Here is a 27,222-nt window from a genome sequence, read left to right as displayed (position 1 = left end):
AGAGTTGGGGGTGATGTATTAGCATGGATAGAGGATTGGTTAACTAATGGAAACCAGAGAGTTGGGATGCAATCAGTGGTGAGCGGTGAGCCGCAGAGGTTAGTGCTGGGCCCGCAACTGTTCACGACATACATTAACGATCTGGAAGGGGGGACCAAGTATAGTGTATCTAAGTTTGCTGATGATACTAAGTTGAGTGGAAAAGCAAATTGTGCAGAAGATGTGGAGAGTTTTCAGAGAGATATAGATAGATTTAAGTGAGCAAGGGTTTGGCATTTGGAGCACAATGTTGGTAAATGCAAGGTCATCCACCATGAAAGAGCATATTATTATTTAAATGGTTAAAAAGTTGCAGCATACTGCCTTGCTGAGGGATTTGGGAGTGCTTGTGCATGAATCATGAAAGTTTGGTTTGCAGGTGCAGCAGGCTATCAAGGCAAATGGAATGTTGGCCTTTATTGCTAGAGGGATTGAATTTAACAGCAGGGAGGTTATGCTGCAACTGTACAGGGTACTGGTGAGGCCGCACCTGGAGACAGCGTGAAGTTCTGGTCTCCTTACTTCAGGAAGGATACTGGCTTCGGCGGTGGTGCAGAGGAGGTTCACCAGGTTGATTCCAGAGATGAGAGGGTTAGACTATGAGGAGAGATTGAGTTGCCTGGGACTGTACTCGCTGGAATTTAGAAGAATGAGAGGAGAACTTATAGAAACATATAAAATTATGAAAGGGATAGATAAGATAGAGGCAGTAAAGTTGTTTCCACTGGTAGGTGAGACTAGAACTAGAGGACGTAGCCTCAAGATTCGGGGGAATAGATTTAGGACGGAGATGAGGAGGAACTGCTTTTCTCAGAGTGGTGAAACTGTGTAATTCTCTGCCCAATGAAGCAATGGAGGCTATCTCAGTAAATATATTTAAGATAAGGTTGGATAGATTCTTGCTTAGTAGGAGAATTAAGGATTATGGGGAAAAGGCAGGCAGGTGGAGCTGAGTCCATGGCCAGATCAGCCATGATCTTATTGAATGGCAGAGCAGGCTCGACACAGGCCAGATGGACCACTCCTGTTCCTACTTCTTATGTTCTTATGAGTGCAGTTACTATTACAAGGGAGAAGGTGCTCAAGCAGCTGAAAGACCCAAGGGCACATAAATCACTCAGACTGGATGAACTAAACCCTAGGGTTCTGAAAGAGGTAATGATAGAGATTCTGGAGGGATTAGTAATGACCTTTCAAGAATCATTGGACTCTGGCATGGTTCCGGAGTACAGGAAAATTGCAAATATCACTCCACTCTAAGAAAGGAGGGAGGCAGCAGAAAGGAAATTATAGAACAGTTAGCCTGACATCAGTGGTTGGGAAGATGTTGGGAGTCAGCTGTCAAGGATGAGGTTATGGAGTGCTTGGTGACACAGGACAAAATTGGACAAAGTCAGCATGGCTTCCTTACAGAAAAATCCTGATGAACCTGTTGGAATTCTTTGAGGAGATTACAAGTAGGATAGATAAAGGGAATGCAGTGGATGTTTTATATTTGGACTTTCAGAAGGCCTTTGATAAGCTCCCACACATGAGCCTGCTTACTAAGTTAAGAGCACACGGTATTACAAAAAAGTTATAGTATGGTTAGAGCACTGGCTGCCTCCTACCAATCAGCGAGTGGGAATAAAAGGATCCTTTTCTGATTGGCTACCAGTGACTAGTGGTGTTCTGCAGGGTCGGTGTTGGGACAGCTTCTTTTTACGCTGTAAATCAATGATTTAGATGACAGAATAGATGGCTTTGTTGTCAAATTTCCAGATGATACGAAGACTGGTGGAGGGGCAGATAGTGTTTAAGAAACAGAAAGGCAGCAGAAGGACTTAGACAGATTAGGAGAATGGGCAAAAAATGGCAAATGAAATAATGTTGGAAAATGCATGGTCATGCACTTTGGTAGAAAAAAATAAATGTGTAGACTATTTTCTAAATGGGAGAAAAACCGATAATCTGAGATGCAAAGGGAGTTGGGAGTCCTTGTGCAGAACACCCTAAAGATTAACTTGCAGGTTTAGTCAGTGGTAAGGAAAGCAAATGCAATGTTAACATTCATTTCAAGAGGTCTAGAATAAAAGAGTAGGGATGTGATGCTGAGGCTTTATAAGGCACTGGCAAGGCCTCACCTTGAGTACTGTGAAAAGTTTTGGGCTTCTCATCTAAGAGGTGCTGGCATTGGAGAGAGTTCAGAGGAGGTTCACAAGGATGATTCTGAGAATGAAAGGGTTATCATATGTTTGATGGCTCTGTGTCTGTACTTGCTGGAATTTAGAAGGATGGGGGGTAGTGAACATCAATGAAACTTTTCTAATGTTGCAAGGCCTAGACAGAGTAGATGTGGAAAGGATGTTTCCCATGGTGGGGAGTCTAGGACAAGAGAGCACAGCCTTAGGATAGGGAAGAGGCCATTTAAAACAGAGATACAGAGAAATTTTTTTAGCCAAAGGATGGTGAATTTGTGAAATTTGTTACCATAGACAGCTGCGAAGGCCAGGTCGTTGGGTGTATTCAAGGTGGTTCTTGAATGGCCATGACATCAAAGACTATGGGAAGAAGGGAGGAGTGGGGCCGAGGAGGGAGAGAAAGGATCAGCCATGATCAATGGGCCAAATGGTCTAATTCTGCTCCTATGTCTCATGATATCTCAAATTAAACAGATTTAAATATCAAATAATATTTAAAATCCACTTAACAAAGACATGTCCAAAGTTCAATGACACCTTGATAGATTTAATTTCTCTAAAAAAAAAGTCTTATTTATAAAAATAATAGGGGCCAACTTTACATATTATAAAGTTTGTTGTCATGTCCTTGATTGATTTGGATACATGAAGAGATCAGAAAAAAACAAAATACAGATGCTGGAAATCTTCAAAAAAAAAACAGTAACACTGAGAATACTTAGCACTGATGACGGACCACTAAACTCAAACATTAACTCGTTTCTATGGAGGGGAGTAAGCAGTCAACGTTTCAGTCCTGATGAAGGATCTTAGCCTGAAACTTTGAGTATTTATTCCCTTCCTTAGCCACTGTCTGACCTGCTGAGATCATCCAGCACAGGTGTGGGAGTTGTGGGTGTGTGTAGAATCTCACGTTTCACATTAACTTGTTTTCCCCCTCGGTCCCATTTCGACCTGCTGAGTCAGCCCAGCATTTTCAACTTCTATCAAAAAAAATCTGTTATCATTGCTCAAGACACTTTGTAAAATATTTGTCACTCACAAAGCAGTTTTCTCATGTTATTTCCCATCTTATTTCCACATACAGTACAAAAGAAAAAAGTATTTTTGATCGGCTACATGGTACGTACTTTTAAATAACTATAAAATAAAACAAGCTCATTCCAGGTACAACTTAATTACATGGCGTAACTACTACATTGTATCATCTGGAGAACAACAGCTTGATAGAAAGGGAAGCAGGAGCTAGAAATATCAGTACTTAAAACAATTACTGGTATGAAGTTAAAAGTTACTATGGAGCTTACAGCATGAACTGAGATAGTGTCTGCTCCTGTAGGATTGGGATGTAAAGCTATACTGATGCATCCAAACATGTTGGCATATATTCTTGGAAAATGAAAAGTAATATCAAGAATTAGGCTGCACTGTGATCCTAGTTTTGAAACATTTCTGTTCATTAGAAACACTGTCAGCAAACAGTTTGCCAAGAGCCAGATATGATTCAACTGAAATGAAAGTTTCAGAATTATCTGTCAATTTCTAGTACCCATCACAAGGCCACCCTGTTGATTTCCTGGAAATACAGTATAATGTTATGAACAGTTACCTTCTGCACTGGAATCTGAACTGCTGCTCTTCTCGCCTTGCTCCCCCTCAACTGGAGTATGCTCATCTGAGCTAAAACAAAAGCAAAGTTCTAATGCTAGAATTTCAATTAACATAAGGCACATTTATTCACATAGGAATTTAAATAATGCACAAATTCCATACTGCTATCAGAATGAACACAAATAGAATTCAAAAGCAAAGTACCACAGCTGCTGGAAATCTGAACCAAGAACATAAAATGTTAGAAAAACTCAGATGATCAGGCAGCATCTGTGGAGAGAGAAATAGAGTTAACACTTCTGGTCAATTACCTTCCATTAGAAATGGGCTCTGAAAGACCATTAACCTGAAATATTAATGCTCGCTTCTTTTGCCACAGAATTCACCTTACCTGTTAGGCAATTTATTGATCCTTTTTGTTTATAGTAGAACGGGGATATTGCTTAATAAGCATTAGTGGAATTCTATTACTTTTGAACTGACTATTTTTGGTCAGGTTTCAGTAAAGAGTCACATTTATTAATTTAATTACACCAAAATGAAGATGACAAATGAACAATCAATCTACAAACTATAAGCACACGTGTAATTTAAACTGGTTGAATTGGCAAAAGACTTACTCTGGTTCTGGGAATTTTGGAGACAGTCCCCAAATTTCTGGTGCACCAAGTTCTCCAATTCTTTCTCGTTCCTTTAGACGCCTGAAAGAAACATTCACAAAACAAACGTTTGGTAACATTTTTAGAATCGTTTGTTGCTAATGAATATCAAGAATTTGAACTTATTTATTCCAATAAATCAAGCTACAATTCAGGCATAACCCTGAGAACTGATGAATATGAAAGCTACCACAGATAATGTGCCAAGTCTTCCTGAATTGTTTTCAAATAGAGTGTATTTTTGCACCGGTTATAGGGATAATTAGAGGAAGTCATGCAGGTAAGTCTCCAATCATCCAGGTAAATTGTACATATAGTACCACTCTTCATCGAACATGCTTGGAACTTGGATGAGTTCATGCACACTAATACACTTTTCGTTCACTTTCTCTGCATGTTAAACAGCAGGATAATAAGTTCTCCATAGACCAGTATGTTTCAATGGATCCTGGGAAATGAGGCTCAGGTGTGTATAATGGAGCCAGGTGCTAAATCCTCATGACTTCCAAACAATCAGATGGTGGATTATTGAAATTTTGTTGCACATCGTGTCAAGAGTTTGTGCTTTGTAAGCTGTTTTATTTTACCCAGCCATGCTACTCTATTCAAACCTGGCAATTAAGAAAACATCTGAGATGAGCTGGGAGGATCCAGAACTCCCATTACATTGTTTGGTACAGTCCTGTTGTTCGCCATCAAAGAAAAAGCAGGACTACAAAAGAAAAAATATAAATAGAGAAATAGGAAGCGTTAAAGTTGGGAGTAAAAAGAGCAGCATGTCCCCTGAATAAGCTGTGTGTGAAAGAATAGTTGATGAGACTCATTCAGAACATACGGTATAGACTATCAAGAACATTCAAATGGAAGTCACATATCAGAACATAGAACAGTACAGCATAGTATGGGGCCTCTGGCCCATGATGTTGTGCTGATCTATTTAAATGGTCACATAGCAGAGCAATTCATGTAAGCGCCAGTGACCCGGCACAATTCCTGCAGCTACCTGTAAGGATTCTGTACATTCTCCCATTACAGTATGGGTTTCCTCCGGGTGCTGCACTTTTCTCCCACATTCCAAAGGTATATGAGTTACGATTCTGGCACTGGAAGTGTGGCGACACTTACATGCTATCCCCAACACATCCTTGGGCTGTGTTGGTCAGTGACGCAAATGGCACATTTCACTGTATGTATGTGTAAAACTAATCTTTTAATCTTCTTTCCTATGCAGCCCATAACCTTTATTATTTTTATATCCATGTGTATATCTAAGAGCCTCTTAAATGTCTCTTTTGTATCAGCAATATTCTTGTTTCTTTCTCATTAAGCAGAACTCCAGCACAAGATCAGGCCCCTCAGCCCACGATGTCTGTGCCATTTTAAACTACCCCATCCGCCTAAATGTAGTTTCTATCTCTCCATTCCCTACCTGTTCAAGCGTCTAAATACCTCTTAAATTTTGCTATTGTTTCCTTTCATATTTGACACTGGAGTTCACTTGTCACATTTTAATTTACTTGATTTAGAAAAGAGAAATTAGCTTTCCAACTAGTTTTCTTTTGTTAAAGGTATTCTAGAAAGATCTGCCCTGATATGATAATTCTGGCTAGTTAATAAACCAAAGCGTATTCTATTGTATAGGAGTGCAAATTAAGCAAGTGATCACTGCCATATTGAGGCCATACACAGGCTGGAAGAGCAACCCTTCATCCTGTCTGGGTAGGCTCCAACCTGATGGTGTCAATATTGATTCTACTAACTTCTGCTAATTACTCCCCCGCCCACTTCTCTCTTTCTATTCTCCATTCTGGTTCCCTTCTCTTTTCCTCACTTGCCCATCACCACTCTCTGGTGTCCCTCTTCCCTCCATGGTCAATTTTCCTCTCCTATTAGATTCCTACTTCTTCAGCCCCTTATCTCTTTCAACTGACACCTCCTAGTTTCTCACCCCCCTCCCCCCTCACATGGTCTCACTATCGACTGCCAGCTCATACTCCTTTCCCACCCCACCTTCTTATCGTCTTGTTCTCCCTTTCTTTCCAGTCCCGATGCAGGGTCTCGGTCTGAAACATTGGCTGTTTATTCCCCTCCTTAGCTGCTGGACATACTAAGTTCCTGCAGCACTTTGTGTATTATTCAAGGTTTCCAGCATCTGCAGAACATCTTGCTTTGCAGCTAGAGGTAAATATGGTTGTAATTAAATATGTAAATATAGGTCATTGTACAATACTGGAATAGGCCCTTCTTCCCACAATGTCTGTGCCAACCATGAAACCAGTCCAAAGTAATCTTTGCAACACATACAAGATGCTGTAGAAACTCAGCAGGTCAGGTGCCACCTGTGGAGAGGAATCAACAGTCAATGTTTTAGGCTGAGACCATTCACTGCAACTGGAAAGGAAAGGGGAAGATGCCAGAATAAGGTGGTGGGGGGAGCTACTCTGGCAACATCCCCCTTCCTTTCCAGTCCTGATGAAGAGTTTCCGCCCAGAACATTGACTGTTTATTCCCTTCCATAGAGGCTGCAGGACATGCTGAATTCCTTCAGTATCTTGTGTTGCTCAAGATTTCCAGCATCTGCAGAATCTCTTGCAGTGCAGTTAGATTGGAATACTAGGCATGAATACATTCAGAACACTTGGAAACAAAATAACATTAGTATCCAATTTCATTGAAGCTGTAGATAAGCTAACAAAGTAGGAGAAAGTATCACAATACAGCTCCTCGAGGTTACAAGCACCCAACTTATGGACATCCCACATACATGAATGAGTGTTTGGGAGCCCAGTGGGCTGGATGGGGATGAATTTGCTGGCTGCTCTGGGCAACATGGACCTTCTGCCAGCTGGGAATGGGGCACTTCTGCATGCCTCCTCTCCCCACTACCCCACCTAACCTGCAATAATTACGTCCTGTGCTGAGCAGAGCAGAGATGGGTGCAGTGAACAGATTTATGAGTGATATAGATAGGGTAAATGCAAGCAGGCTTTTCCCACTGAAGTTGGGTGGGACTACAACCAGAGGTCATGGGTTAGGGTGAAAGGTGAAAAGTTTAAGGGGAACACAAGGGGAAACTTCTTCACTCAGAGGTTCATGAGAGTGGGAATGAGCCGCCAGCACAAGTGGTTCAGCGAGCTCGATTTCATCACTTAAGCGATGTCTGGATAGGTACATGGATAGTAGGGGTATGGTCCCAGTGCAGGTTGATGGGAGTAGGCAATTTTAATGGTTTCAGTATGGACTAGATTAGCCGAAGGGCCTGTTTCTGTGCTATAATACCTCTCTATGACTCTATTTACTCAGCAAGGCTGGCTGCCGGCCACTTTTCCCCACTCACAGGGATTTCTGCAATCCATTGTTCACCTGACTTATACACAGCTCTGAGGAAGCGAACCGTTTTGCAAACTGGCACCTACGCGTACAGGTGTAGTACAGGCCAGGCATCCAAGTGACAGAACGAGCCGGGGGTACATAGACTAGGTTGTTCAACATCGCAGGAAGCCAAACAAAACTGTCAAAATGTACTGTGGCTTACTTAAGTTAAGAAGTGCTATTTCCATTTCAAAGGGTCAGTGATCTGCTAGTATGAACAAAGTAGACTTTGAGATATACGAAACAGAGTCAATATAGGAAGGGCTCTTAAAAAATGCAAGAAATTACAGAAAGGGACAAATCCCCCTCCCACTTTCAAATCTCTTACTATCTCTTCTTTCAGTTAGTCCTGACAAAGGGTCTCAGCCCGCAAGGCTGACTGTACCTCTTCCTATAGATGCTGCCTGGCCTGCTGCATTCACCAGCATTTTTTGTGTGTGTTGCTTGAAATTCCAGCATCTGCAGATTTCCTTGTGTTTGCGAAATCAATCCAAGCCGTAACTTTCAGGGAAATCTATCTGGTTATGTGAAGTCCCTATAAACAACTTTGTTCCTGATTTCGGATTCTGGGAATTAACAATGTAACAAAATGTGTAACATGGTTTATTTGATGCATTAACAACAATTACAATTTGAGTAATCTTCTTTAAAAATTGAGTTTGAAGGGCATAAGACTCTGATTGGCTGTTAAAGAGGAAATTTAACTCGAAGAAATCCTTTCCAAATTTGCATCAAGAGCAGGATGTGATGATATAGTTTTTTGAAAAAAACTGACCTGGATTACCGCATTGACATCCAGACAAGGGTTGGAACCATAAGTGGCTACTGAAGACAGAAGCATTGCTGTCAGAGTGAAGGATAACAGCTTTCTTCTGCCAATCACTGTGGAAAACAGTGATAGGGAAAACTTTGGGCTCCTCATCTAAAAGATGTGCTGGCATTGGAGAGGGTTCAGAGGAGGTTCACAAAGATGATTCCATGAATGAAAAGGTTATCATATGAGAAACGTTTGATGGCTCTGGGTTTGTACTCACTGGAATTTAGAAAGATGGGTGGGGGGGGGGAATCTCATTGAAAACTTGAATGCTGAAAGATCTACAGAGTAGATGAGGAAAGGATGTTTCCCATGGTGGGGGAGACTAGGACAAGAGGGCACAGCCTCAGGATAGAGGGGTATCCATTTAAAACAGAGATGCAGAGAAATTTCTTTAGCCAGAGGGTGGTGAATTTGTGGAATTTATTACCACAGGCAGCTGTGGAGGCCAGGTCGTTGGGTGTATATAAAGGCAGTGCTTGATAGGTTCTTGATTCACAGGGCATCAAAGGTTATGGGGAAAAGGTCGAAGAGTGGGGCTGAGGAGTGGAATGGTGGAGCAGATTCAATGGGTCAAATGGCTTAATTCAGCTCCTATGTCTTATGGAAAACCAAAGGAATACAATCAAATTGACAAATGAACATCAATAAAAAAGATATTCTAGTTGGGGGGGGGAAATGACACACACTTTCAGAGGCATTCAAATAATTTATTCTACCCAGAATGGGGTGGCAACACAGCGTAGTGGTTAGGGCAATCGCTTTACAGCACCAGCGATCCCCTATCCAGGTTCGTACGATCCTGTTCCCGTCTGTAGGGGGTTTATATTTTCTCCCTATGACCGCATGGGTTTTCACTCACATTCCAAAGTTGTGATAGGGTTAGTAGGTTCTGGACATGCTGTGTTGGTGCCAAGAGCATGGCAACACTTGCGAGCTGCTCTCAGCACAATCCTCGCTGATCTGACAGTATGTTTTGATGAAGATGTGACAAATAAAAGCTAAATTTCATGTACTTAGCATTATCTAAAATTGGTGAAGTTTGTTCATTTCATGAGAATCTGATTATGGAGCAGCATGAAAAGCAACGAGCTACGCAATACCTGTACAAATGTAACTGTTCATATATTTCAACAGCACTGTATAAAACTTTGTGAACGATGAAACCAACAGCTTCCCTGTCATCACTCCATGCTTTCCCTACATTCCTGCAATTTATTTCAATGTAATTCCCTGCCGGATCTGTATGGTCCAGCCATTAAATTCAAAACCATATTTATTCATACAGTGGAAGTATTCTTTGCAGCAATTCACACTCTCTTGTGAATCATTTCAACCAGTGTCCTCTGCTCCTATCACTGACTCTCGACAATCAAGGATTCCTTCTATCTGAATAATTCATGATCTCAAACACCACTGTTAAGGCTCCTTTAAGCTTTATCTGCACAAAGGAGAATAACCATAGAAACTATAGAAAAACTACAGCACAGAAACAGGCCTTTTGGCCCTTCTTGGTTGTGCTGAACCATTTTCTGCCTAGTCCCACTAACCTGCACACGGACCATATCCCTCCATACACCTCCCATCCATGTATCTGTCTAATTTATTCTAAAATGTTAAAAAAGAACCCGCATTTACCACCTTGTCTGGCAGCTCATTCCACACTCCCACCACTCTCTGTGTGAAGAAGCCCCCCCCCTCTAATGTTCCCTTTAAACTTTTCCCCCCTCACCCTTAACCCATGTCCTCTGGTTTTTTTTCTCCCCTTGCCTCAGTGGAAAAAGCCTGCTTGCATTCACTCTATCTATACCCATCATAATTTTATATACCTCTATCAAATCTCCCCTCATTCTTCTACGCTCCAGGGAATAAAGTCCTAACCTATTCAACCTTTCTTTGTAACTGAGTTTCTCAAGTCCCAGCAACATCCTTGTAAACCACCTCTGCACTCTTTCAACCTTATTAATATCCTTCCTGTAATTTGGTGACCAAAACTGAACACAATACTCCAGATTCGACCTCTCCAAAGCCTTATACAACCTCATCATAACATTCCAGCTCTTATACTCAATACGTTGATTAATAAAGGCCAATGTACCAAAAGCTCTCTTTACGACCTTATCTACCTGTGACGCAACTTTTAGGGTCTGACCATTTCCAGTCTACCTAGGTAATTCCCCACACTGGAATATTGCACGCTGTGCAGCTAGTCAGTAAATTCCTTTCTATTCTCTTTAAAGCAGAATTCGGGTTTCCAGAATTAGACCAGACTTCGCATGGGACTGAACTGGTGTTCTATTTAAGTTTGATAAAACTTCCAGGATTCAATAAGGAATCCAATTTCTTAATTGCTGCACTCAGGATAGATTTTGAGTTTAAGCCTCACTGCTGAGGCTTGAAGATAAACATGCGGGCTGCTGCTCCAATTCTACATTTTGCACCATGGTATTGTAGTGGTTAGCACGATGCTATTACAGTTTGGGGCGTCGGAGTTTGGAGTTCAATTTCAGCATCCTCTGTAAGGAGTTGGTACATCTTCCCTAAGGAGTGTGACCTTCTTCCAGGTGCTCCTGTTTCCCACCATAGTCCAAAGACATATTAGTAAGTTAATTGGTCATCATAAATGATCATTTATTAGGCTAAGGTTAAATCGGAGTTGCTGGTGGTGCAGCTTAAAGGACCGGAAGGCCCTATTCCGCACTGCATCTCTAAATAAAACAAACATTTCAAATACCAATTTTTGGACAAAACATGACGAATGCCCCATCAGCTCTCTGAATAGGATACACAAGCTGCTCATCTAGGTCTGGAATAGCAATCTACAGGCAAGAATCTGAATTCTACAATGGTAGCTTGAGAAATTTCCTGACCATTTATGACTCTAGGCCCAGGGCAACTAATTCTCAATTACCCAGCAACTTAACTACAATTCAGGAAGGATAAGAATGCTGGCTTTGTCAGCAACTTCACGTTCTGAGAAGTGAGGAATGCTCAGGTCCCCCTCTCCTTGTGTTGCTTTTAAATTACACCTTTAAAGTTATCTTTCATTCTTTTCAAGAACAAATGGTAAAAGGAAGCTCTTAGGAGGAGAGATTTAGAATGGGTCTTTATTTTTAAAGATACCATCCTTGGGGACAGAGAAGGCTACTAATGACATTTTCTAGGCAAATCTACACATTGCGGCATTAAATATTTATAACTTGCCTGACCTGGCAATAAAGGCGTCATGTCTTTGTTGCAGTAAATCTTCTTGCTCTTTTCCATAATGTGCCATATAAAGCTTATTGTAATGGCCATGATAGAAACGAGAATTCCCATCTCTTGATCTTGACCTTGAATGACGTACACCATTTTCATGCTTGCTAGATCTTTCTCTCGACCTTGACCTGGATTTTCTCAGCTTCTGGTCAACTGATGGAGATTTCCTGAGTCCCAAATGATGACTGCTACTTTTCACTGGAGGGCTGCAGGACCTGCTGTCACTGCTGCTGCTGCGTCGCCTTCTCTTAGGAATGAACGAAGAGTCTGGACTGCCGCTCCTTGACCGACGCACAGGAGGCATTGCTGACCATCAGGTTTAAATAATGTTGCTCATTTATATTCAATATTATCTGTAAAACAAAATATTACCAGTGTAAAATATTAAGAAAATTTCCAGTTAGGATTTGGACTGCTTTTGACCTGATAAACTAAAGGACTATAGCCATTTTCCTATTAATGTATTTACTTGGATTATTCAGGAAAGCCTTACGCACACAGGGCAGTGTGCAAAGGTCTTCGGCACAGTACTGTATTTGTCAACATGGAGTGCACAGCAAGTCTGCAAATCTGGAGGGAGCAAGGGATGTTGGGAATGGCGAGTGAGGAGTGCCGTGGGAGGGGTGTGGCACAGGCAGGGAGTAGCACGGGAGTAGACGCACCCAGTCCTAAAACATCAAGCAAGGCCATTTGATACCAGACAATTGGTTTATTAATCATTACAGAAGGCTTCTCTGGTGCTTTCCACTCCCTCCCTTCTCCTTTTCCCAATTGATTCCACTCTCCTTGCCCCCTTCCCACTCTCAGTTCACAATAGAGACTCATATCAGAGTCAGGTTTATCATCACTCAAAAATGCCATTAAATTTGTTGTTTTTTTTGTGGTAGCAGTACAGTGCAATACATGAAATTACTACAGTACTGTGTAAAAGCCACTCCAGCTATACCAATGCGCCCAAGACTTCTGCACAGTGCTGTATACATAACTTGAATTTTACTTATAATAATCCAGGTTATCAATACAGATAACCAATAGAAGACAACTAAAACATGAGAAAGGATGAAATTGTGAAGGTAAGCTAGCCAAAAATATCAAATACGATACCAGAAGTGTTTTTCTCCTCCCCAGGTATACAGTATAAGGTAAAAAGCTCCTCTGTTCTTCAGGTGGATGTTTGAAAGCAAAGGATGGTTACCATTATCATGGAAAAAGATGAGATTATGAACAGATGGACTGAGTATATTCAGGAATTGCTTGAAGACGATCGAGGCAAAAAACCAGAAATTAAGAAGCACATTGAAGGTCCAAGTATTTTAAAATCTGAAGTTCATAATGCAATAAATAAGATGAAGAAATGAAAGGCAGCAGGTACTGATGAATTAGTAATAGAACAAATTATCGCCCTTGAAGATTATGGAATTGAAAAACTTACTAATTTAATTAATGGCATTTATGAGACTGGAATAATACCAGAAGAGATGAAAAAAAAATCAGTATTTATCACTCTTCCTAAGAAACCTGGAGAAATAGAATGTGAACTACATAGGACCATAAGTTTAATGAGTCATACTACTAAGATACTTCTAAGAATTTTGATGACAAGGGCTAAAAGTAAGATACAAGCTGAAACAGATAAAGAACAATGTGGTTTTGTGAAAGACAAAGGTACAAGAAACGCGATATTGATGTTAAGGATACTATCAGAACGAGCTATTGAAGTGCAAAGCGATTGTTTGTTTTATCGACTACACAAAAGTATTTGATAAAGTGAGGCACAATAAGTTATTTGAAATATTACAGAAAACTCTAGATCTAGATTCAAAAGACCTTCACCTAATCAGAAATCTGTACTGGGAACAAATTGCCGCGGTAAGAATAGATGGAGAAGTGAGTCAGTTTACGAAAATCAAGAGAGGCATTAGACAAGGGTGTGTTTTCTCCCCTGATTTATTTAATGTGTACAGTGAAACAATATTACAAAAAATAAACATCTTGGGAATCAAATTTGGCGGTGAAAACATCAATAATTTTAGATAGGCGGATGACACTGTGCTAATTGCAAGTACGGAGGAAGAACTACAAAACTTAATTGATATAGTTGTTGAAGAAAGTGCAAAAATGGGTCTATCTATCAATTACAAAAAGACAGAATGTATGGTGATATCCAAGAAGAAGGAGAATCCTATCTGCAGGCTGAAAATAAACGGGGAAGACATAAAACAAGTACAGAACTTTTGCTACTTAGGAAGCTGGGTGACATCAGATGGCAGGTGCAACATGGACATCAAAAGAAGAATAGGGATGGCAAAAGACACCTTTACGAGTATGAAGAATATACTGACCAACACTAAACTAGGCATGACAATCCGCCTCAGAGTACTGAAATGTTACGTTTATCCAGTTATGTTATACGGCTCAGAATGTTGGACAATATCTAGTAACACGAGAATACAAATTGAAGCAGCGGAGATGTGGTTTTTGAGGAGGATGCAAAGAATATCATGGATGAAACGAATTTCTAACGAGGATGTCATGAACAGAGCAAGCACAAGAGAAATAATGTGTGAGATCATGAAAAGGCAATGTAACTTCATTGGACATGTGATTAGGAAAGAGGAGTTAGAATGCATGGTAATTATGGGAAAGATTGAAGGGAAGAAAGCAAGAGGAAGACAAAGACAAATGATGGTGGAGACAGCAGCCAGAGAACTGGAAATGAATACCAATGAATTGATCCACTTGACCCGAAACAGGAGTGTGTGGGCCATGGCAGTCAAAGTTCAAACTGGGCATGGTACCTGATGATGATGATGATACAGTATAAAAGAAGAAAAGTGAGGTGAGAGTGAACATTGGACTGCTGGAACATTATGTTGGAGAAGTAATGAGGGTCAAAGAAATGGCGGATGAAATTACTGAGTATTTTGCGTCAGTCTTCACTGTGGCGGTATGCCAGAAGTCTTCACTGTGGCGGTATGCGAGAAATTAGAGAGTCAGTGGGGCAGACATGAGTGTAGATGCTATTATGATGGAGAACATGCTTGGGACACTGAAAGGCCTGAAGGTAAGTGAGTCACCTGGACCAGATGGGTTCTAAAAGAGGTAGCTGAAGAGACTGCGGAGGCATTATTAATCATCTTTCCAGAATCACTAGTTTCTGGAATGCTTCTGGAGAACTGGAAAGTTGCACTCTTTAAGGGACAGAGGCAGAAAAAAGGAAATTATAGGCCAATTAGCCTGACTTCAGGGTTGGAAGATGTTGGAGTCCATTATTAAGGATAAGCTTTCAGTGGACTTGGAGGCATATGATAATGTAGGCCAAAATCAGCATTGCTTTCTTAAGGGGAAATCTTGCCTGACAAATCTGTTGGAATTCTTTGAGGAAGTAGCAGGCAGGATAGAGAAAAAAGCATCAGAGACTGATGTTTACTTAGATTTTCAGAAGGTCCTTGACAAGGTGTCACACATGAGGCTGCTTAACGAGAGCCCATGGTATTACTGTATAAGAAAGATACTAATATGGAGAGAAGATTGGCTGACTGCAGGAGGCAGGGAGTGGGAATAAAGAGGGTCTTTACTGGTTGACTGTCAGCATATAGTGGTGTTCCACAGGGGTCTGTGCTGGGACAACTTTTTACATTATACATCAATGATTTGGACGACAGAACTAATGGCTTTGTGGTCAGGTTTGCAGATGATATGAAGATAGGCATGTAGTGTTGAGGATGCAGGGAGCCTGCAGAAGGACTTGGACAAGGAGAATAGGCAAAGTAGAGGCAGATGAAATACAGTGTATGGTGTACGACAAAGAACCCCACGTGAGGCTCTTTAACACAAGATAAGTTGAATTAGTGGAAAAATACTAGTACGGGACAGAAGATTGTCTGATTGGCAGCAGGTAGAGTGTGGGAACAAAGAGGACATTTTCTGGTTGACTGCCAGGTGACCAAGTTCGCAGATGACACAACGATAGGTGGAGGGGCAGGCAATGCCGAGGAAGCAAGGATTCTGCAGAAGGATTTGGACAGATTGGGAGAATAAGCAAAGTAGCAGATGGGATATAGTGTAGGGAAGTGCACTTTGGTAGAAGGAATAAAGGTGTAGACTATTTTCCGAACAGGGAGAAAATTCCAAAATCAGAGGTGCAAAGGGACTTGGGAGTCCTTGTGTAGAGTTCCCTAAAGTTTAACTTGCAGGTGAGTGGGTGGTAAGGAAGGCAAACACAATGTCAGCATTCATTTCAAAAGCACAGGAATATAAGAGGAAGGACGTGAATCTGAGGCTTTATAAAACATTGGTCAGACTGCACTTTGGGTATTGTGCACAGTTTTGGGCTCTTTATTGAAGAAATGGTGTGCTGGAACTGGAGATCCAGAGTAGATTCAAGAGAATGACTCTGGGAATGAAAGGGTTAACATATGAGGACCATTTGATACTTGGTCGTAACTAGCTGGAGTTTTAGAAGAATGAGGGAGGATCTCAGTGAAACCTATCAAACACAGAAAGGCCTGGATAGAGTGGATGTTTCCTATAGTGGGTGTGTCTAGGACCAGAGGGCACAGCTGCAGAATAGAGGGATGCCCATTTAGAACAGAGATGATAAGGAATTTCTTTAGCCAGAGAGTGAATCTGTGGAATACATTGCTGTGAATGGCTGGATGCCAAGTCACTGAGTATATTTAAAGAGGAGGTTGATACATTCTTGTTCAGTCAGGGCATCAAAGTTTATGGAAGGAGGTAGGAGAACAGGGCTGAGAGGGTTATAAACCAGCCATGATGGAACTGCAGAACAGACTCGATGGACTGAGTGGCCTAATTCTGCATCTTTGTCTTATAGTCAATGACTTGGCCTCCATAGCTGTATGTGGCAGTGAATTCCACAGATTCACCACACTCCAGTGAAAGAAATTCCTGCTCATCTCTGTTCTACAGCAATGTCCTTCTATCCTGAGGCTGTACTCTCTGGTCCTAGACTCCCCTACTATTGGAATATCTTCCCCACAGCCACTCCAGCTAAGCCTTTCAATATACAGTTGGTTTCAATGAGACACCTCCTCCCCCCACCATTCTCTTAAAACTCTCCAATGCCAGCACATACAATAGAAAGTCTGCAGATACTGGAAATCCAAGCAACACAAACAAAATACTGATGGAACTCAGCAGGCCAGGCAAGATCTACGGAAAAGAGTGCAATTGACACCTCTGGCCAAGACCCTTCAGCAGGACCAGCACACCCTTTCTTAGATATGGAGTCCAAACTGTTTACAATTCTCTAAGTGCAGTCTGACCAATGCCTTACAAGGCTCAAGATTACATCAACACACACAAAGATGCTGCCTGGCCGACTGTACCTCTTCCTATAGATGCTGGCTGGCCTGCTGCGTTCACCAGCAGTTTTTGTGGGTATTGCTTGAAATTTCCAGCATCTGCAGATTTCCTCGTGTTCAAGATTACATCTTTGCTTTTGTATCCCAGTCCCCTTGAAATGAATGCTTACTTTGCATTGCCGTTCCTTACTATGGGTTCAACCCACAAGATAATCTTAATGGAGTCCCAGTGCAGGACCTCCGTCTCCCCACTGCCCATCTCACCTCAGGCCATCACCACCCCCACCGCCACTCAGGATCTCCTGCACTGCCCATCTCCCTGGCCTCACCTCACTCTGATGACAGCGCCCCCTCCCATCCGGTTTCCCCCACAGTTAGTCGGGGTCGACCATGGATATAGCTTCCTAGCTGTCCACATGATAGACAAACCAGGGCCGTAGGATGTGAAGAGCAAGCTGATGCCCATGCAACAGGCTCCCCCTCTCCACACAGCTGATGATTCCAAAGGATAGGCAGAGACCAATACAGCTTGGCACCAACAGCATCGCAGGAGTTTCCCGTCAGCGTTGAAATCAATGTAGGACTGCCTTAGGGACTCCAGTACCAGATTTTTTCCTAGGGGTTTACTCCCGAAGCCTTCCTCATGAGTGGGTACAGCCGCAAGACAGTGGAGGTATGAGATCAGAGTTTTCCTTCATCTAGGTGAGCTGCCAACCACGGCTGAAGAGCTATCTACCCAAAGCAACTGGTTTTAAGGCGCAAGAAACCCGCCTTTGCTCCTCTGTCTAGAAACAGTTCTGCCGGGCTTAATAGCTAAACTACACGTGAAGGCCAGGAGCTGGACGTGGTTGTCAGAGGCTATTTGAGACGCACCGCCATTGGGAGCATTTATAGGTAGTGCGAGATTATCCCCATTACCACCAACTGCCTACCTCACCCCCGGTATCTCCCCCTCCGACCGCCTACTCCCAATGCCCCGATATCCCCCCCCCACCTCCACCTCCACCAAAATCTCTTTCCTCTCCCCCTCCCCCCTTCGGCCGAAGCTACTCCTCGCCTCGTTACTGCCTCCCGAGAGGTAGGTGTGTAGAGACTGACCCGCGTCCTCCCTGTACTCGCCGTTCCCGCCGACACTCAGCCAGCGTCCAGCACAACGTCGGACAGACGACCGTCCGAACGAAACCCCCACAACAATTGCCTGGCGGGTCACAGGTCGGAAACGCGGTTACCCGGATGTCGTCCTCTATCCTGATTGGCCCAGCTCCCTGCCGTCCCTGATTCGCCGACGCGCAAGAAGGCGCGTGCGCAGTGAGCCCACTTGCCGGGGCTGTTGCGTAGCACGGAGTTGGCAATTAGAGCCAAAGTAAATTTATTATCAAATTACGTATGGTAACCATATACCACGTTGAGATTCAGTTTCTTCCTAACATTTAAGGGAAAATGAAGATATACAACAGAGATTATGAAAAACTATACAGGACGGGACTTATTTTAATTGTTATCCCTTGAATTTGTTGGTTTGCATGGTTATTTTTAGAGGGAAGTTTAAAAATCAATTAACACACATAAAGTTGCTGGTGAACGCAGCAGGCCAGGGTCTTCGTCAGGCTCTCGGCCTGAAACGTCGACTGCACCTCTTCCTAGAGATGCTGTGGCCTGCTGCGTTCACCAGCAACTTTTATGTGTGTTGCTTGAATTTCCAGCATCTGCAGAATTCCTGTTATTTGCGTTCAAAATCAATTATACTGCTGGGTCAAAATGATGGATCTTATGCAGGGTCTTGACTCGAAACGTCGACCATCCGTTTCCCTCCACAGCTGCAGTTCAATCGCTGAGTTCTTCCAACAATTTGTTTTAACTGCAGTCTTGGAGACACAAGAGACTGAAGATGCTGGAATCTGCAGCGACAACCAATCTGCTGGGGCTGTTACCAATAGTAACAACCGTTTTCTTTGACAGATGTAGGCTGACGCGCTGAGTTCCTCCAGCGCCTCTGTGTGTTGCTCCAGATTTCTACCATCTGCAGTTTTTCCCGTGTCTCCGAATATCTCCGGCAGGTTGTTCGTTGCTTACACATTCCATGTACCACATAGCCCAAAGTGCACACAACATACATAGTTTCTCGTTGCATTTGATACACATTATTGTGGCATTTAGCTTAACGTGCAGTCCTGTAGAACAGCATTACCATAACAAGCACGTAGCTTTCAGTTATGCCCGGTGTAACATCCATGGGCTCCTTCAAGCACAGTTGCGCTTGTGGTCCGCTATGAAGTGGACGGGCAGGCTGTTCGCCAGCCCTCCCGCAGGCGCGGAGCGCGGCGGCCGGTGCTCGCCAGCGCCCCCCACAGGAACGGAGCGCGGCGGCTGCTCGCCGGCGCCCCCAGCAGGCGCGGAGCGCGTTGGCGGCTGCTCGCCAGCGCCCCCAGCAGGCGCGGAGCGCGTTGGTGGCGGCGGCGGGGCAGCGCGGCGCGGCCGGCGAGCACGGGCCCTTTCTTCTTTTTCCTTTCTTCTGCTTGCTTGTCAAGGCCCGAGAGGAACCGTAAGTACAGTCATTGAGGAGAAAGGGGAGGGCGGGGAAGAGAGAGAAGGGATCGAAAGAAAATAATAAATTAAATCATCGGCAACTTCCTGCCTGCTTCGTCTCAATGGAAATGAGTTTCGGAAACCCGAGCCGAGGCGGAGGAGGGGGGTGTGATAAAAGTGGCGTTGGTGGAAGATGGGCGCCGCGCTGCCACCTCTACCGAACCAGGAAGAGAAAAAACCTGTCACTATTGTCACTATCTGCCTCTTGATGTTTGATATCAGCATGGATTTCAGGTATCTGGTATGTGGGGGAGGGGTTGATTCCTGTCAGGGCTGCAGCTTTATCTGTGCACTACCCCCCCCCCCCAGTGCAGACGGCACTAGAGGGAAGTCCAGTCAAAGGTTTAAAATATGCAGTCACAATCTCCCCTTTCTATAATGTTTTACAAATCAGTAAATCTCTTACAAGCCTTTAGGCCTTTCACTGTTTTGGGAGGTGTTGTCTTTAAATACTGGCATTGACTTTAGGATTCTTCCAAATATTTTACAATTTTTCATTATCTTCCTTTGCAAATTGTTTCAGAACACTTTGACACACCTCCCTGGAGAAACATCCTCTTCAGATGATTATTTTAGTACTTCACGTGTGCCAAAAGTGTCCCTGCTGTATTAACAAAATTCCAAATCTGGGTATTGTTTGCTGCAGAATTTAGATGTTTCCTAAATAAAACTTTTCAGTAAAGTGCACCAACGTGGACATTTAAAATACATAATTTTAAGTGAAATCACTTAAATCAGAACATGTTTTGTTTTTAACTATATAACTATAGGGTTGCCACAAAAAGACTGGCGTGAGAGTACTGGTATTGGAAAAGACAATGGGGACAAGAAAAGCTATTTTTATCTTAATTAACTGCAGTGTTACTTTCACATAAAACGTACGCTCAGCAGTAACTTTCAGCTGGCCATCCGAATCCCCCTGAACATGTCTCCATCTTAAAAGTAGCCTATGCTAGATAATGGAATTCTCTGGAGCACTTGCCATGTGCAGGAGGGAGTCAAGGCATGGGATGTGATTTTGGTTTGTGTGCATAGATCCGTCATTAATTGGGTAAGTGGAGTGATTGATATGCTAGTTTGCTAATTATGTTCATTTTTGGGTAAATAGATTGGAGGGGGTAGGAATCTGCTAGTCCAACCTCAACAAAGCATAGATCATAGTAGGGCTGAGTACTCCTGTAATTATTTTAATATGCAGAAGCAAATTAGACACTTTATGGAGAATTGTGAATATTGTCTTCTCAATTCATGTAATATGCAAGTCCAATTACATGACCAATTTGCCATTAAACTCAGCAAGCACTTTGTTCATTAGCTTTGGTTTAACATTTGATCCACTGATGCTTTTTCACTCAAGTGACTTCATAGTCTCATCTTTCTCCTTGAACTTTAGAATTTAAAAAATTGTTCTTGATTATGCCTGTTTTTTAGTATTTGGCATATCTGAACCCTAATAGCTTGGTGTAGTTGTCCATTCTTCCAACATTCTTTTTTTGCAAGTCTTTTTTTTGATTTTGAGATTTGCCCAAAATATCCACTTACATTTTTTTTTGTCAAAAACATCATCTTGTAAAGTTTTTCTGTGTTAAGGGAAATAAAGTCAAATCTCAGTAATTTACATTGAGAACAAGTGCTAAAAATATTAGACTGAGGCCCTAAGATATAGGAGCCCAGAATTAGGCCATTTGGGCCATCAAGTCTACTCCATCATTTCATTATATCTCCTGCCTTCTCCCCGTATCCCTTTGTGACTTGACTAATCAAGAATCTATCAACCTTTGCCTTAAATATACCCAATGACTTGGCCTCTGCAGTCGCCTGTGGCAAGGAACTCCACAGATTCACCACTCTTTGGCTAAAAAATTTCCTCCTCATCCTCATTCTAAATGGATGCCCCTGTATTCTGAGGCTGTATCCTCTGGTCTTAGACTGCTCCACCACGAGAAATGTCCTCTCCACGTCCAATCTATCGAGGCCATTCAACATTCAATGTTCAATGATGACTAATAGTTTGCTTTGAGTAGTTACTTTCAGTGAGGAAGTCCATTATGCAGTACTCTTAGCCTAAATCATTTAGGAAGGCAACTTTGTTTTTTAAATATGGTGTGGGAAATCTGAAAGAAAGGCCATGATTGATTCCAAGTTCTTTGCTGAGGAACCCCTTTCTTTGCTACAGCACTGGCTGGAGCACTAATTATGATTTTGGCCGAGGAGGGGAAACCAGTTTAACAAGTCTATCCATCTGGGGAGGGGTTACAGTTTCTGCTGGCCCCCATTGAAAATGCAGATTGAAAAACTGCAGATGCTAGAAATCTGAAACAGAACGGAAAATGACTAAAATGCTCAGCAGGTCAGGCAGCTTCTTTGCAAAGAGAAGCAGAGTTAACGTTTCAGATTGGGATCAAGTTTGAAGGCTGCCAGATTAGAAGGTTGGTCAGCACTCAATGATTGTTGTTAATCCCTTGAGAAAAAGCAGATTACGGCAATAAAGTAGTTATATGCTTTCTCTAATCACTTGTATGAATCCAGGATAATAAACTTACAATAGTTCATAGGAAAGATGTATTTCTTTGAAATTTGTTGTTTTTGCATATGCTGCTGATCTATATTGAGTAATTCCTTTTGGTAGGAGAAAGGGAATAAATTTTTTAATTACCTTATTTGTCACATATACATCAAAACATAGAGTGAAATGAATTGTTTGTATCAAATCAAATCAGCAACGATCGTGCTGTGAGAGACCCACGTATCTGTTTTCTGTCCGTTGGAGCTATGTATCTATTTTCTGTACGTTGGAGCTATGTATCTATTTTCTGTCCGTTGGAGCCGCGTATTTATTTTCTGTCTATTGGAGCCACGTATCTATTTTCTGTCCGTTGGAGCCATGTATCTGTTTTCTGTCTATTGGAGCCACGTATCTATTTTCTGTCTATTGGAGCCACGTATCTATTTTCTGTCTATTGGAGCCACGTATCTATTTTCTGTCCTTTGGAGCCATGTATCTGTTTTCTGTCTATTGGAGCCACGTATCTATTTTCTGTCTATTGGAGCCATGAATCTATTTTCTGTCCGTTGGAGCCACCTATCTATTTTCTGTCCGTTGGAGCCATGTATCTGTTTTCTGTCTCTCTTGTACATTTGTATTTTGTGGCACATTTATTAGGGTAATCTGTCACCTCGGTTGGGGTGTGGTAGAAGCAGATAAGTATAGTTACCTGTTCATGTTTAGTTTAGTCTTGTTGAAAGGGGGTAAGCTAAGGGGTGACTTTTTTGTTGACCGCTAGTTTAGTATTGCTATTCGCTTAGGTCCGCAAATTGGGATGTTATTGGAACGCTAAGATTGTTGTATCACTAATTTAGTTTTGTTAGCTTGTTATCAGTGCAAGATTGTTCTTTTTTGCTGGTTTTGTAATAAAGGTTCAAACGTACCTTCTTCGAATTTGAGAATTTGTTATTTGGAAGCACATCATACAGTGTCGAGTAGCCTGGCTTAGTCTCTCTGTGGTTTTGGTTTGCTTTCAAGAAACTGCTACATTTTGTCAACAAAAAAATAAGTTATACTAAACAAACACCAGTTTACGGCAAAGGATTGCCTCGATCCTCTTGTCGAAAGTGGAACAGCTTGCTGCAGGTAAACTACCTTTTGTTGATTCATGCTGTGTATTTGTGGTTTGAACACTGTTTTGGATGGTCAACATTGCCTGTCCATTGGGGACCGTTGCTGAATTGCCTGAGGGTTTGTTGCTTTGTTTTATTAAAGTTCTGAAATATTCTGGTTGCTGATGTTTGAATTGAAGGCTATTTGTTTGGTTTGGTTTAAGACCATAAGACATGGGAGCAGAATTAGGCCATTCAGCCTATCATCATGGCTGATCCCAGACCCCATTCAACCCCATACACCTGCCTTCTCGCCATAATCTTCAACGCCCTGCCCAGTCAGGAACAATTATGAACTTCCCCTTTCAATATACCCACGGACTTGGCCTCCACTGCAGTCTGTTGCAGACCATTCCACAGATTCACTATTCTCTGGTAAAAAAAAAGTCCTTCTCACCTCTGTTCTCAAAGGTCACCCCTCAATTTTGAGGCTGTGCTCTCTAGTTCTGGATACTCCACCATAGGAAACATCCTCTTCACATCCACCCTATCTAGTCCCTCCAATATTCAGTCGGTTTCAATGAGATCCCCCCACATTCTTCAAAATTCCAGTGAGTACGGGCCCAAAGCTGCCAACTGCTCCTCATATGTTAACCCCCTCATTCCCAGAATCATCCTTGTGAACCTCCTCTGGACTCTTCGTGACAACACATGCTTTCTGAGATATGGGGCCTTAACTGTTGAATATACTCCAGATACGACTTGACAAGTGGCTTATAAAGCCTCAGCATTATCTCCTTGCTTTTATATTCTATTCCCCTGGAAATGCATGCCAACATTGCATTTGCCTTCTTTACCACAGACTCAATTTGTAAATTAACCTTCTGGGCGTCTTGCACGAGGACTCCTAAGTCCCTCTGCACCTCTGATGTATGAATTTTTTCTCAATTTAAATAATAGTCTGCACTGTTGTTCCTTTTACCAAAATGCATTATCATACATTTCCCCACACTGTATTCCATCTGCTTCTTTTTTGCCGATTCTTTCAATTAGATAATCGCATTGCTACCTCAGCACTACCTACTTCTCTGCCTGTCTTCATATTATCTGCAAACTTTGCCACAAAGCCATCAATTCATATATGTAGTGCTGTGCATGCAGTTACAGCTTGTTTGTTGACTACATTTATCAGATTGAATATCACCGGTGCTGCGGGTGAACAAAGAATTAATTGTGAGACATATGCGTAGAGAAAGTAACATGAGTGATTTGAAGTATGGAATTGGTGCCGACAATCCTGCAGTTGAGGCTTGCAAAAGAGGAATTAAAGCTGAAGCTAAGGCTAATCTAATTGAAAGCCTTCAAAAGGAGTATGAAACAAATGTGAAAAAAATTAAAGGTTTGTTCTTATGAAATTTTAAAAAATGCCTTATGAGTGCCATCTTGTCTTGAGGTCCTGAAAGATCTCTGTGAAGTTGTTGCTAAGCAACATCACATGCTAATCTCATTACTTCCCAAGCTCGAGCAGGAAAGACAGAATTGATGTTTTTCAAGCATTGGTCACTATTGTAGTGCATTCATAGGGGATGGGAAACAATGGTTGAATCAAAGATTGAAGGTCATGTTATTGCATCAAGTTAATGTGTCTCTCCTTCCATCAGACAATGCTTTTCAAATTCCAAGCTATTTTTTTGACTAGGTGTATAGTAGAGAACCCACAAGATGACATAGACTTCAGTGACAGTTTGTCAAATGTCAGTGCTTGAAGTTCTGCTGCAGAGCAGAGCATCTTCTATATCTAATAACTCCTTTGCAACATATTAAAATGGAGGCTGATTTGGCTGCATTAATCACACGGCAACAATTATTGAAGGACAAACATGTGCTGGAAGAGAAAGAGGAACAGCGACGGAAAATGAAGGAGCAGCTTAAGATGCAGGAAAAAATTGCCGCACGGGTGGCCAAAGTTAATGTGCTAAGGGCTTCAAGTGTGGCGAGTACCAGAACTGCTCAGCAGGGCAGTCATATGATTTGAGTTCCTATATTGATAAGGCACAGAGAAAACACAACACACTCAATGTCAATGTTGGATTTATTTGTTCCTCAAGTGTCTGTGAAACATGAACATAACCCCTAAGGGATAGTTCAGGGTGTTTTCTCAGCCTGCATTAATAAGGTACTCTGAAGCTATGTCATATCCAACAGCTCAAAGTGCTCATGGGGACATTCACTTACAGCATGGAAACATCTTGTTTCAGATAGAAGTAGTCAGAATAGTATTGAGATGAGGAAGCAAAATGAAATCACAACCTTATTGGTACAACAGCAACACATTTCATCTTTGCCTTAAAGAGAGATTCAAATCTTCGAGGGTGATCCATTGCAATGTTCTGCATTCATGAGGGCTTTTGAAAATAGTGTTGAAGGCAAGACTGACAGCTATAGAGATTGCCTCTATTTCCTTGAACAGTACACTAGAGTTGCCAGCATGTTGACCCTGAAGAAAGGATATCTGAAAGCTAAGGCTTTACTGCAGGAGCATTTTGGTAACAAACAGAAAATTGTGTCTGCCTATATGCAAAACGCTCCTTCTTGGGTACCATTGAAACCTGAAGATGTGAAAGCTCTTCAAGACTACAATCTTTTTTTCTTAGTGGCTGTTGCAGTGCCGTGGAAGAAGTGCAGTACATGTGTGAGCTAGACATGCCTGCCAATATATTGATTGCTGTAAAGAAATTGCCCCATATGTTTAGGGATAAATGGAGAAAGGTGGCCTGTGAACTGCAAGAAAGGCACAACCATAAGATTACTTTCGTTGATATTGGTGATTCTATTGAAAGACAAGTAAAGATTGCTGCTCACCTGATGTTTAGGAATACATAGGATACTATATCACCTGCAATAAGCAAAGGTGTGAACAAGCTAAGTCACAACTTCATTCTAACGCTAAAGGAAGCAGCTTTACCACTACTGTGGCCACTGAGAAGTAAAGCTAAAACTGAACCTAGATCTAATGGAAAGGAATGGTCTTGCCTGCCAAAAGGGTTTTTCTGTTCGGTGAGGGTAAACGTACATTGGATGCATGGCCTCAGCTGGAGAAAGGGGCTCATAGTGAGAAGATTGCCTCCATAAAAGAAAATGGTGTCTGCTTTGGCGGTTTGTGTACAGGACACATCAGCAAAGAGTGTAGGAAGTGTCTGTTATGCAAGATGTGCAGTAGCGAGTATCCCTCCATACTTCATATTCACTCTAACAAAAAGGGTGCAGAATCAAAACAAGCCGTGATAGAATTGGACACAGCAGTGAGTAGTGTCCTGGTATCTAATGACCTTACAGGGCTGGTGATCATGATTGTAAACTACCCGTAGTTCCATACAAGTGAAGTCTAAGAAGGGTAACAAGACAGTGTTTACTTATGCTTTCCGAGACCAAGGAAGTACAGCAGTGTTCTGCACAGCGAGCCTCCTGAACAAACTCAACCTCAGGAAAAAAGGACACACATTCTGTTATGTACCATGGACCAATAGAAGATCATGACAAGCTATATTGTTTTTAGGATTGGAAGTGGCTGGCTTAGGTGGTTAAAATTTATGTGAACTACATAACATCTATACATAAGAAAGTATGTTTGACCACAAAGGGAATGTTCCAAGACAGGGATTTTCAGTGATAGTCTCACCTGAAACATGTCTGTTTACCAGAGGTTGATTCAGAAATTGAACTGCTAATGGGGACAAATGTGCCTGAAGCATTGGAGCTATTGCAAATGATTTGCAGTG

At 42.1% G+C, this 27,222-nt stretch overlaps 2 protein-coding genes across 5 annotated transcripts in view; one reads left to right on the top strand and one right to left on the bottom strand.

Moving 5' to 3' along the window:
- nkap (NFKB activating protein) overlaps window positions 1–18,494 on the bottom strand; it is a 38,528-nt gene extending 20,034 nt beyond the window's left edge. Inside the window, exons 1-4 of the mRNA XM_063061449.1 lie at window positions 18,359–18,494; window positions 11,885–12,286; window positions 4,451–4,531; window positions 3,829–3,899 (exon numbers count right to left, since the gene is read on the bottom strand). Of these exons, the coding sequence (XP_062917519.1) occupies window positions 3,829–3,899; window positions 4,451–4,531; window positions 11,885–12,237 (505 nt within the window). The 5' untranslated portion in view covers window positions 12,238–12,286; window positions 18,359–18,494. The remainder of the gene's footprint in view (window positions 1–3,828; window positions 3,900–4,450; window positions 4,532–11,884; window positions 12,287–18,358) is intronic.
- A 1,188-nt stretch (window positions 18,495–19,682) lies between these two features.
- LOC134353136 (transcriptional regulator Kaiso-like) overlaps window positions 19,683–27,222 on the top strand; it is a 49,168-nt gene continuing 41,628 nt past the window's right edge. For 2 of the 4 annotated variants that reach the window (XM_063061081.1, XM_063061080.1), the window contains exon 1: window positions 19,683–19,802. The gene's annotated coding sequence lies outside the window, so the exon portion shown is untranslated. Of the gene's footprint in view, window positions 19,803–20,061; window positions 20,081–27,222 lie in introns of those variants that run through there. The other 2 variants (XM_063061084.1, XM_063061083.1) reach the window with 2 other exon arrangements.

This window comes from Mobula hypostoma, chromosome 10 (assembly GCF_963921235.1).
Source record: "Mobula hypostoma chromosome 10, sMobHyp1.1, whole genome shotgun sequence".
NCBI classification, from domain to species: domain Eukaryota; kingdom Metazoa; phylum Chordata; class Chondrichthyes; order Myliobatiformes; family Myliobatidae; genus Mobula; species Mobula hypostoma.
The sequence above is the reverse complement of the archived record's forward strand: the minus strand, read 5'-3'. Positions and strand labels throughout refer to the sequence as shown.